The sequence below is a fragment of the Dermacentor silvarum genome, chromosome 1 (genome assembly GCF_013339745.2).
Source record: "Dermacentor silvarum isolate Dsil-2018 chromosome 1, BIME_Dsil_1.4, whole genome shotgun sequence".
NCBI lineage: Eukaryota > Metazoa > Arthropoda > Arachnida > Ixodida > Ixodidae > Dermacentor > Dermacentor silvarum.
In genome coordinates this window covers 140291802-140303749 of record NC_051154.1, presented here as the reverse complement: position 1 = coordinate 140303749, position 11948 = coordinate 140291802, and the positions used below count along the sequence as shown (strand labels likewise).

General features: G+C 42.0%; 1 protein-coding gene across 1 annotated transcript in view; it reads left to right on the top strand.

The window, feature by feature from the left end:
- The first annotated feature begins 561 nt into the window (after positions 1-561).
- Positions 562-11948, top strand: part of LOC119436141 (alanine--tRNA ligase, cytoplasmic-like) — a 76332-nt gene continuing 64945 nt past the window's right edge. Inside the window, exons 1-6 of the mRNA XM_037702902.2 lie at positions 562-676; positions 2819-2966; positions 5096-5284; positions 5461-5606; positions 7939-8130; positions 11003-11147. Of these exons, the coding sequence (XP_037558830.1) occupies positions 2829-2966; positions 5096-5284; positions 5461-5606; positions 7939-8130; positions 11003-11147 (810 nt within the window). The 5' untranslated portion in view covers positions 562-676; positions 2819-2828. The remainder of the gene's footprint in view (positions 677-2818; positions 2967-5095; positions 5285-5460; positions 5607-7938; positions 8131-11002; positions 11148-11948) is intronic.

Here is an 11948-nt window from a genome sequence, read left to right as displayed (position 1 = left end):
GCAATAATGCAGCTCTATCTCAGTTCTGGCTGCATATAAAAAAAAAAGAACAAAAGTATTTTAAGTTAATGTATGCAGGACGGCTGTGTGCGCTCCGATAGTACACGAAGGGCCAATATTTTATATAGTAAACGTCAAACAGGATTAAAAAAAAAATAAAGCACACATGATCGAGGGCCAACTTGCGACGCTAAGTGCACTTTCTTTTAATACAACTTCCCAAAAAGAATGAAAAGAACGCCTTGTGTCTCTTACTTTTTGACAGTTGCGCTCATTTCGATTTTCGCGCCTTTAAGCGGAAGCAGGCAACGCGCTTTCTGGTTGGTGCTCGTTTCTGGGAGGATGTCGACAAGCTCAATCTTTTAACATTTGTGACCTTTGTGGTGTATTTAAATATTTAAATACATTCATGAACTAAGCTACATTACCTTCATTGTATTGTGGCGCCACAGAATGGCGCTGAACACTCCGTAGTCAGCATGGACCCCAAAATTTACTCCGTTTTGCGGTTTGGTCTCGGAGGCCATGTACTTGGGTGCTTGGGCTCTCTCGTCTCGCGCCAGGCCAGTTGCATCATCAACACCGACTGTAACTCAAGCCGCTGAAGTTGTCGTGCGGTTTCTGTCATAGGCACGTGTTGCGTGTTTTACGGAGCAGCTCGGCCGCGTCGTGAGAGGTATGATCTTCGACGACTTTTATGTCTCACCTTTTCATTTTTGGTTAGATCACCGCGGCATTGATAACCTTCTGGTAATCTGTATTTTGTCCAGCATGCTGAGCGTATGGTAAGTTTGGCGATAGAACACGCATGTCTATGAAATTGAACGAGAAGTTTCAGTTTTATGACCACTAAAAGACAGTAAATCAACTTCGTAGTAAAAACAAACAAACTTGCTATTAATTGCAAAGAACAACTTGTTCGCCCCCTTATGTCGCATGCAAGCAGTTGTTTCTCTGTGAAAACGTTGGAATAAAAACAAGACCTTAGAAACAATTATTTTAACGCGAAGAATGACGTATTCTTGGTCTTCTTATGAAGGAGGTATATGTGGGGTTTAGCAGTCTCAATGATTTATTTTTGAGTTATGCGTGCCCGGAAGTTTCAAATCGGGTTACCTTGAACAATGCAATGCCTTGAAGTTCACATTAGAACCGGTCTCAGCGTGCTATCATACCATCGTGCCGGCGTGTCTGCCAAGCTGGCATATGCGAAAGTGGCACTAGACTTCACGTGGCTGCACTGTCAGCGATCAGTTTATTACGCAATCTTGTGGACTTGCTTAAAAGCTGTTACTGAATGCCGTTTCTCACTTAACTCAGTAATACCTCAAAATGCTGATTGAAGCGCGGGAAACTTAATGCAGAGCCCATAGTTGCGTTGTTGATGTGCTGGAGTAAAGTTTCCGTGGTGGATAGTTTAGCAAACCAATTACTAATTCATTAATTAATACAGTAGTTATGTCTGAAACAAAACATTAGTTTTTTTTCTTTCTGCAAACGTACTCTTCATGGCGAAAAATAAATGGCGTGAAACTGCTTGGGCATTACAGGGTTAAATGTGTGCTGCATACCTAACTGTGTTTCATCGAAAATATTTGATTTCTGCTATTTGCAATCAAAATCTCTGGGTATTGCGGTATTCAAATACGTGATACGAAGACATTTCTCGTCCAGTGTTAATTAGTTGTGTATGTGGGCTGTGGTTTCGTATTTCCGCCTTTTTGGTGTGGCGATGTGTGCGCTGTAATTTTAAGGCGCAGGGAATATTCCCGCTGTTCACATGGCCGAAATGCATAGTGCTATGAGATATCCTATTTAATCGCAACGTCATGGAACGCATTTTATTAGAAGCGCCAGCGACGTACCCGCTCTCAGTTATGAAAGCTTGCATAAGTGCTCTAGTTATATAAGCATACACAAGTACAAATACATTTCATTTGCTCGACATGAATTTGCATATTGAAGGACCAAATTAGACCTGTGTTCACTTGTGTTGAGGATTCAATAACGGACTTTCCGGGGGCTATATATCTATGTATCTATGTTTGTATTTAACCACTTTCCCGCCAACCTGGTTCGCTGTATAGTCCATGGTTGAATGGTAAGAGCGTCGGGCTGCTGTGCTGAGGGAACAGGGTTCGAAACCACTCGTCGGACCAACTTGAGTCACTTAGTATATGGCAATGTATACATATGTGCAGCTAACGAACCTCTTTCCCACTGACATGGGTCACTGTAGATGCTGGACTGCATTTGTACCACTCTTCAATGAAACTCTTTGATGGAGCACTGGAAATGGGGCAATCGGTCTTTGCTGGTCTTCATTAAACCTTCTTCATGGTAACTTGGGTCACTGGGTTGTGTGTCATTGGTTGTGTGCCGCTCTACAATGACAAAAAAAGATCCTTTAAATTTATCCAATGCTGGGCAGAAACGAACCCACTTCACAATGGTTCCTCAAGGACCGTAACCTGATGCTTTAGCAGGCTGTGCCGGTGCGCCCCACTTCTCGTTTTGGAGGCCAAGCAGCGCCACTACATGGCGCAGCGTGTCCAGAAAGAAGCGTGATAGAAGATCCTGGCTGCTGCATGAAGCATTTCTCAGCATTCGCACGCACCGGTGTGCCATGCATTTTGGAGGCCATGCGTAGGCATTGCGGTGCAGCCGCTAGATGCCACCAAGTGTTCTTAGGGAAGTGCACGCCTCATATGTAACTCGTTTTGACAGCGGCAATACAGTGTGTCGCTTTATTAAGTGCTAAATGCATTACCATTGACAGTCATCGTGAGATGGGTTCTGCCGAATTTTTTCTTTACAGAACTATCATAATGACCTCTGCAGCTGAGATACGTCAGAAGTTTATGGACTTCTTTGTCCAGAAGTATGACCATGTGTATGTTAAATCATCATCAGTGATTCCTCACGATGACCCTACACTTCTTTTTACGAATGCTGGCATGAACCAGGTTAGTGCAATTTCTTGTAGTGTGAAACTAAGGGTTAGATATGCACTTTTGTCTCCCAACATAATATTTGTGGGAGTTTCTAGTATACTCTATAGCATGTAAAACACAAACATAACAGACTACTTTTGCCATGCTGAGAACTCTTCGCCTACTTCCTTATCGTGCAATAAAAACAGTCTGTTTGGTTCTTGAACTTTTCAAGCTCCAGGGCATTTATGTTATGTTTCTTTACATGCAGTACCACCCATTGAAGAGCTTGGAGGTGGAACTTTGTCAGTTTTTGTTGCTTTTGTGGTTTTCCAGCACATATGGGAGCCTTGATAAAGAAATCCTGACCTTAGATGTCACCAAGCCTAGCCTCGGGCCTACATTGCAATTCTTGAAATGAATAGCATTTGACATGGACTTTTTATGTGTGCTGCGTAAAAGTGTGTATATGTTAAAATAGTGTATCGGGTCACTCGTATTTTCAGCTCCCACTGCCGTGTTTTATTACTGAGACCTCAAAACTCAGCATGCACTCAAATATTAGCTATGTTTTGGTGTTTATATTCAACTGTTAGAAAGAGCAGTTGTCAGTTCTGTTCTCTGCAAGTTTCTTTTGTTCATAAGGGTCTTCACAACATAGATACTACAAAGGGTTAGTGCGCCATGCCTTTACAATTTTCACTCAGATGCGAGTATGGTGTTGACAGCCTGAGTGTCTGTGTAGACTGGCCTTCATTGTTATTTTTTACTGCATGAGCACAGTCTGTGTGAATTCATTCGTGGATTATTAGGTGTGGCTGACACACTGTCGGGAAGTTCTGGTGCTAGTTCAGAGTGCTTGACGAGACCAACATACTTTTAATTGAGCAGCTGATCCAGCAGATGGTAATCACGAGAATGGTTGCAAGCATTTTTACCCAAGCAGTTGTATAATTGCATCAAAGCAAGAAGACAGGGGCAGGAGAAATGTCTTTTCGGCAAATAAAGATGTTTTCGTTATGGAGTGCCTGCCTCACTGCATTGCACAGGCATAGTGGCTAACTTCACTGCATAGCAAAAGCTACAAAACTTTAGAGCGCAGCTCTTAGGCGCCTGTTCTTGCAGAAAGCGTTGGTGTAACCGAGTGAATGAGCGCAGCGAAATATTTTGAAAGTGAACGCGGAGTGTAGCGAGGGATGAAACATGTGAGGAGGAAAGCGGAGGAGGAGGTTATGACAAAAAAGTGAGAAGAAAAGCGTAGTGCGGCGACTATGGCTACGTGATGGTGTCAGAGTAGCGCATGTCGTTTGGGAGGTCTGTCGGCGGCGGTTGCTGTGAATCGCACCCATGCATCAACCACACGCTGGCTCTTGCGATATCCCAATTAACGAGGCAGTCGTGCCAGACTTCGCTCTATTTGCAACGGGCTGCACGAGACAGATTGTCCGCGCCAGCCGATATATATCGCGAAATGAAAGCACGTATAGAGCTGCGCTAAAATTTCGCATTAGGGGGTATTATAATCGTCGGTACATTTTTTTGTGCTCAGCTCCTGAACCATGCTAATTATGAACCATTTTAGCAAAATCGAGTTCAAGAAATTCATGTTAAACAGTTTTAATAAAGTGAGAAATGTTTTCACACACAGAGCCTCTCCTTTAGCTAACTTAAATTTTTATGGATTACTTTAAAACTAAAGTGGCTTTGCAATAGTGGGCACTTACCAGTTTGCGAATTTAGTGCATGTGTGCATGGTTGTCATTTATGCTTGAAAGGCAGATGAGGCTAAGCACATCATTGGTTGAGACCAAGAGTTTGTGTTGCTGAGTCAGTTGTAGACGCTGCTGACTCAGCTTATGAGAATGAAAGCATGCACATTTTGTGGTGGAAGTAAGTGCTCAGAGCTCAGTTTATTCAATGTTAAGCAATATGTATTCAACGTTGATAATGTTCATGCAGTTGTGGTGGTTCAGTATTGTACATAACTCACTGTATCCGAATTCATTTTGACTGGATTTTGCTCTACTACTGTCACATGGCATCTGTGAATTGAGAATTAAGCTTCTGTGAAAGAAAAAAAGTACTTTTGTGTAGTTACTTTTGGTGAAACGAGTTATATCTTCTGACTGTCTTTTTTTTTTTTTTTCATTTTTAATATGTAGTTCAAGCCAATCTTTTTGGGAACAGTTGACCCCAACAGTGAAGCAGGCAGGTACAAACGGGTTGTGGACACACAGAAGTGTATCCGTGCTGGTGGGAAGCACAATGACTTGGATGATGTGGGAAAGGATGTCTACCATCATACATTCTTCGAGATGCTTGGCAATTGGTCATTTGGCGACTTTTTCAAGGTAAGGCATCTCCTGCATAGCAGGGGTTTAGATTTAATGGTGCTCTTGCTGATCTAGCTCGCTATGTTATGTTTGCATTTGGTTGGTCACGTTGACAACTTCTGCAGGTTTTGGAAGTGGATGTGTGTGTGAGGAGCCTCCCTAACTTAATTGCAACACCTATATTTTTGCTGCAGAAAGAAATATGTGCCTGGGCGTGGGAGCTGCTCACAGATGTGTTCAAACTACAGCCAGATCGCCTTTATGTTACCTACTTTGGAGGCAATGAAGCAGCTGGTTTGGAGCCAGACTTGGAGTGCAAAGAAATCTGGAAGAAGCTTGGGTAAGTCCTTGCCCAGCAGATATATTAGGAAATCCTGCATGCAGCTCGACTGTGTTAATATTAGCCATGGTGGCTGCATTATGATGGGGGCAGAATGCAGAAAGTGCTTGTGCACTGTGCTTTGTGTGCTCATTAAAGAACTTCAGATGTTCAAAATTATTTTGGAGCCCCCCATTACGACATCTCTCATAGCCTGCAAATTGCCTTGGGATGTTAAACTCTGGAATTTATTTTAATATTAAGGTGTGCTATATTGGTTGAAACTTTCCGCTATGAAGCAAACCATGAACAAAGCTGAAAATTTGAATTTTACTTTCTCAGATCTGGCAATGGGATGCCAATGCACGTTAAATGATCTTCATTTGCAGGAAATGTTCTTAGCTGCAGCATTAGAAATGGTAAGCATGGCATGCAAATTGGAGCAGAATTATGGACAAGAGATGTAGTAGGTAGTAAAGTCTAGGCAAGGACAAAGCAAAGCAAATGCATTTATTCTCGTAGGAGTGGCATTGTGGTTGCAAACAAGACCAAAATTTTTGTACACAAATGTTCGACATATGCACAGATGCAGACAGGCATGTGCATAAACAGAGAGATGCATAGTCAGTTTATTATATGTCATTGCAGGTTCTTTTTCAGTGCCAACAAATATTTCAACTAATTTGCAAAGTCTTGTGTGTATTGCACAAAATGGGACAAAAGTACTATCTCTAAGTGGCCATATCAAGCCAACAGATAATGAAAATGAAGCCAGGGAAAGGAAAGCCTAGGGAAGATGTACTCTTTCATTTTTTTTAATCTCTCAAAATACAAATATATATTTAAGTTTGTGATTCCCTGATTTCTTTTCTTTAAATGCAGGAAATGTTTAATAAAAGTAAGAGTTCATCTCCCCTGTGCTTTCCTTGGCTTCATGTGCTTGTATAATACCCACCCGCCATGGTGGTGTAGTGGCTTTGGCGTTGTGCTGCTAAGCCTGAAGGCGTGGGATAAAATCGCGGGCACAGCGGCCACATTTCTGTGGGGGTGAAAAGCAAAAATACTCATGTACTGTGCATTGGGTGCATGTGAAGAACCGCACGTGGTCAAAATTAATCAGGAATCTCCCTCTACGGTGTGCCTCATAATCATATTGTGGTTGTTGCATGTAAAACCCCAGAATTGAAGGTCGTTTAATACCCCTGTCACATGCTTGCTTTCAATGAGCACTGTAACCAAAGGCCATTGAGATACACCAGCCTCATTGGCTCCTTTGTGCTAGAGGAAGGGAAACAGGTGGTGTAACGCTGCTGAGCACGAGGTCGCAGGATCAAATTCCGGCCACGGCGGCCGCATTTTGATGGCGGTGAAATGCAGAAAACACCCATGTACTTAGGTTTAGGTGCACGTTAAAGAACCCCAGGTGGTCCAAATTAATCTGTAGTTTCCCCACTATGGCGTTCTTCATAATCAGATGGTGGTTTTGGCACGTAAAACCCCATAATTTAATTTTTAAAATTTTTTAGGGAAACAGGCAATATCAGTGGCTTTTGGTTTTCATGGTCATTATGGTCATTGGAATGTGTGACAGCACATTCGAGCCCTTTGGGTTCCCCTGATTACTTTTGTTCATGTCTGTGCAATTATCAGATTTAGATAAGTCCATGGTTTTAGTAGTTATTTGTCACTTTCAATTTTATGGTTGAGATGCGTATGTAACGCATGTCTTTCGACAAGGATATTCAGATGGTGGTTTTGGCATGTAAAACCCCAGAATTTATTTCAGACAAGGATATTGCGTTGTTTCTAAGTGGCAATTACGTAGAACATATTGTGACGAGCTGCTTCTCTCGTATGGAAGGTGACGACGATGGTGAACAGGACATTGCACGTGTTTCTCTTCGGCAATCTTGCCTACATGAATCTTTACATTGCTTCTACATAAACATTCTCTTACTTTTTCCCTTGTCACTCCTTCACAATATCTTCTGTGTGGCATTGGTGTGTGCATTTTACCCTGTGCAATGACCATGCTGCAATCTCAGCTGAAAGCTGTTAATATAGATTAAAATGAATATTTCTTTATATCAATTCTGGCCATAATAAAAGACTTCTAATAAAATAGTTGCTGTTTAGGCCATAATGAAAGCATGAAAAGGATGTGGTACTGCCTTGTCAAAAATATGATAAAAATATGTTCCATGTGGTTGCCACTTTTACATTGGGTTGATCCTGACTTCCATAATTTTCTGTTTGTGGTTTTTCTTACCTTTTTAACATAACATTTGCACTCTTTGTTTATCTTTCACTTTGTCAGTTTTTACTTACTTGTTGACTTCTTTTTTTGTCCTAGTATTCCTGAAGATCGCATTTTGCCTGGGAGCATGAAAGATAACTTCTGGGAAATGGGTGAGACTGGCCCTTGTGGACCATGCTCTGAAATTCACTATGACCGTATTGGTGGTCGCAACGTTGCCCATCTTGTCAATGCTGATGTTCCTGAGGTCCTTGAAATCTGGAACCTAGTGTTCATCCAGTACAACAGGTGAGCAGTTTTATTGTAGCATATTTAGCAGACACACCGCTGATACTTAATCTTTTGCAAGTGAGTGTACCTCTCTTTCATCGTCTTTCTTAAAAGTGTTAACTCACACATGAAATTGCACAGAATCTTACTAGTGGATTCATCAAATAGAGCCATTGGCTTTTGCAACCATGCTTAAAGCATGCTTAGTGCACAGGGCATCGTAGGGCAAGGGTCTCAAACTCGTGCCTCAACTAGGCTGTGCTTTGGCACGTTTAGGGAGGGGGAAAGTGGTGGGTTTGCCAAGTCGTAGTAAACTAGTGGAGTGATTATTGCATATGTAAAAGGGCCACCCAAGTTGTGCAAAGAGCTCTGTAGGTCGCATTTGGCATGCAGGCTGCATAGATGTCACATGCTACATTTTGTTAGCTACAGGTGCATGTACTCGCTTATCAGTAGAACCTCGTTTATACGTTCTGTGAAAAAAATGTACTAACCAGGAAAACGTATGATCTGAAGCCACTAAAGAAATTGGCAGACTGAGCTGTGTAGTTGATATGTACGTAAGGCAAAGTGTTGCGCGAATCGTTGCAGCATGAGACGCTGACACGTGCTGAACTGCTGGGTCCCAAGCAGCTCAAGACGAACGTTGTCGGTTTTGCGGCTTTGACAAGCTTACATTTGCGCTCCTTGAATTCGGCTTGGTTCAGCAGCTTCTTCAGGTGGTGCATTTTGGTTGGGAGTTTCGACATGCCCCCTCGGCGAGGATCGTGGCGGCACGAGAGGCCGATGCGCGTCGAGCTGGTGGGGCTCAAGCGGCCAGAGATGCACTTTGCTGTTTTCTTATTGCGTAATGTTTTAAGGCGGTGACAGGAAATCGAAATGACATTAAGCTGGTGGGCAATGCCAGAGTACGATGCCGATAGAGAGAAACTTGACGCCCGCTTTGCACTGGCTACACCAAGGAATAGCGTCACGTTTGTGTTATCGCCTAATAAAAGCGTGTGGTACCCTCTGAGTGGCACTACGCCACATGCTCTGGGAAACAGATTGTTGAAGATGCTTATCGCAACATGGTTGGCTACGATAGCTCTGAATGGGCCGTGCAACGACCCGCGAGGAGATTTGCTGGTACCAGAAAAGGAAACTGAGTGTGTGCCGGCATTTTCATTTGACACAGGCGGGTGAGTACTGCGGTGAAACTGCTGTGGCAGGCGGCTACTGTTCTCGATCAAGCGCGCCTCGTAACTTTTCTTGTTCACATGGGATCTAATGACCGGAAAATGTATTACGCAATCACAGTTTGGCGATGTAATAAATGTTAGTGTTGAAATATCATGTTGGTAGGGACGTATAAACCAGTAAAAAAAGAAGCGTAACGATCGCAGTTTGGCGATGTACTGAACGTTGGCGCCAAAAGATTGTGTTTTCCAGGAACATACTAACCGGTGAAATTGAGTGAAACTGTGGAACTGTATTCGGGTAATTTTTTGTGTTCTTCATCACGAACGTTGGCGCCGGGAAATCTTACAATAAGGGATCATATAAACGAGGTTCTACTGTACTCAGTTGCGACTGCACTACTTGTTTGACTGCACGAATTGCTTGACTTCACGAATTGCGTGACCTTCGTAGTGTTGCCTATGAAGTATGAAACTGAGTTTCGTGGCAGCCCTTATTGTATGATGGTACATATAAGTGCTTTTGTACAACGCAAGTCTACAGAGAGGCATTAAGACATTGAAGGACTTAAATTGTGAGTAGTTATTGTGTGTTATTGTATTTTGTCAACCTGACAGGTAGCCAATTTTCTTAATGTGCTAGGCAACTTGGTTGCAAAATATTTAAATACATCAAAGTTCAGTTTCATCCTGAAGTGCTCTGGTGGATAATTTATTTAGTATTCAGGAATTGAACTGTATGACACCTTATTTTTTTTTCTACCACATTAGCCTCAAGTTATCTAGGTCTTTATTAACAAATCTATTTTCTTGGGAACTTGGTGATACTGTGTACTGACATACCTTCTCTACTCACGGTGAAATATTTGCCACAACTTCCTCCTCTGTTGAGCAGAGAAGACCTGATCACACGAAAATTACCTCTGGACTGCCTACATAAGTCATGGGAAAACCAAATACAGTTAAACCTCGATATAATGAAGCCGGTAAAATTGGCAACCCTCTTCATTGTGTTGAAATTTCGTTATATTGTGATTCGACCTTTTATGCAAATGAGTACAGTCACTGGCAGATTTTTCTTACGTGGAAGGGGCTGTAAATTTTTACTTATCGGGCAAGTGGAGAAAACGAATTTCATTGTGAAAAAAATGTTTAATTCTGTTGAATTTGAGAGTCAGCTACCAAAGACACAGTTTCATGCTGTTTCAATGATATCTTCACATCGGCGATACGAAGCGAAGCCTGCGAAGCTGTCTCGTCCACTCCGCTGTCGTGGCTGATAGTGTCGCCTGTAGTGGGAAGACTCTATCAAGAGTGCAGGCAGAGAGGAGCGGACACTTTGCCTGTCTTTCGCTTCAATGCATCTCCAAAGCTTGAGATTATGTGGCCTCCTGTATGTGTGGGAACACTCAACACGTGACGCCATAGCCATATCGGCTCTACTAAGCATTGCATTTGCTTTGGATAACCTCCAAGATAGGGAGGTGCGTTTTCACTCAGTCACGGTGACAGCCTGGGCTAGAAGAGGAGACGTGTGCGAATTTCGTTTTATCGAAGTTGGTTATATCGAGGTTGAAGTGTATAGTATGCTGATTGGATATACTCGCTGGAAAATTCAACATAACAAAGGCAGGACCAAGCATTTTTCTTTTCAGCCTGTTGCTTGCTAATGCACTAAAAATCATTTAACTCGTATTACCATCCTATTCCAGAGAAACGGATGGCTCACTGAGGCTGCTGCCAAAACAGCATGTGGACACTGGTATGGGATTTGAACGATTGGTGTCTGTCATTCAGGACAAGCCTTCAAACTATGACACGGACATTTTTGTGCCGATCTTTGAGGCCATCCAAAAGGTAGGAGTAGCATTTGTGCTTACATTTAGGACCTTTTTATTTATATATTTAATTTTTTTTCTGCAAAGCTTTTTTGTAGTCTTTGAGTAGAGTTCTTTGAGATTCTTTTGTTTAGTGATTGTTGACGGTCATTAATATTAGGGCTGACATGAACACATTAATATAAAATCTTGCCAGTTTTTGGATGTCTAGAAGCATTGTGGTTCTCTTGAGTCCTATTTTATATTTCGTCCTTTCTGTAACGATTGATGAGTCCAGCTTATCTAGGCATTGTATTTTATTATGCATTTGTCAGAACATTTATTGCTCAATTGACTCAAAGGAACACTAAAGAGACAAATAATTTGAGCGGTATTATTAAACTGACTGGAAGAAAACATTGAAGAGACAAATAATTTGAGCTGTATTATTAAGTTACTCTTCTATATTATGCTAAAAAAAAGCCACTCTTACTTTGAGAAGAAGCTTAGCCAGAAAAGACGCAGAAACAAAAGACTGGTAGCGGCACTACTTTGAAGTTCCCACACTAGCTTGCCGTGAAATCATGAATTTTGCTGGTGTCTGTTTGAGACTACCGTAGTTAATTTTTTACCTCTCAAGATGGAAAATAAAGTTTATTGTCTGTCTGTCTGTCTCAAGATGGACTGCATTGTAGTATAAAGGAGCCATAGACTGAACTCGACAAGCATTGAGAACTCTGCGAGCAACAGCAGCACAAATGCGAAAAAATGCATAGAAAATTTGGGATGTCACATTAATACGGCAGCTGGGGTTTTAGCGCAACATTAAAAAAATGAAACT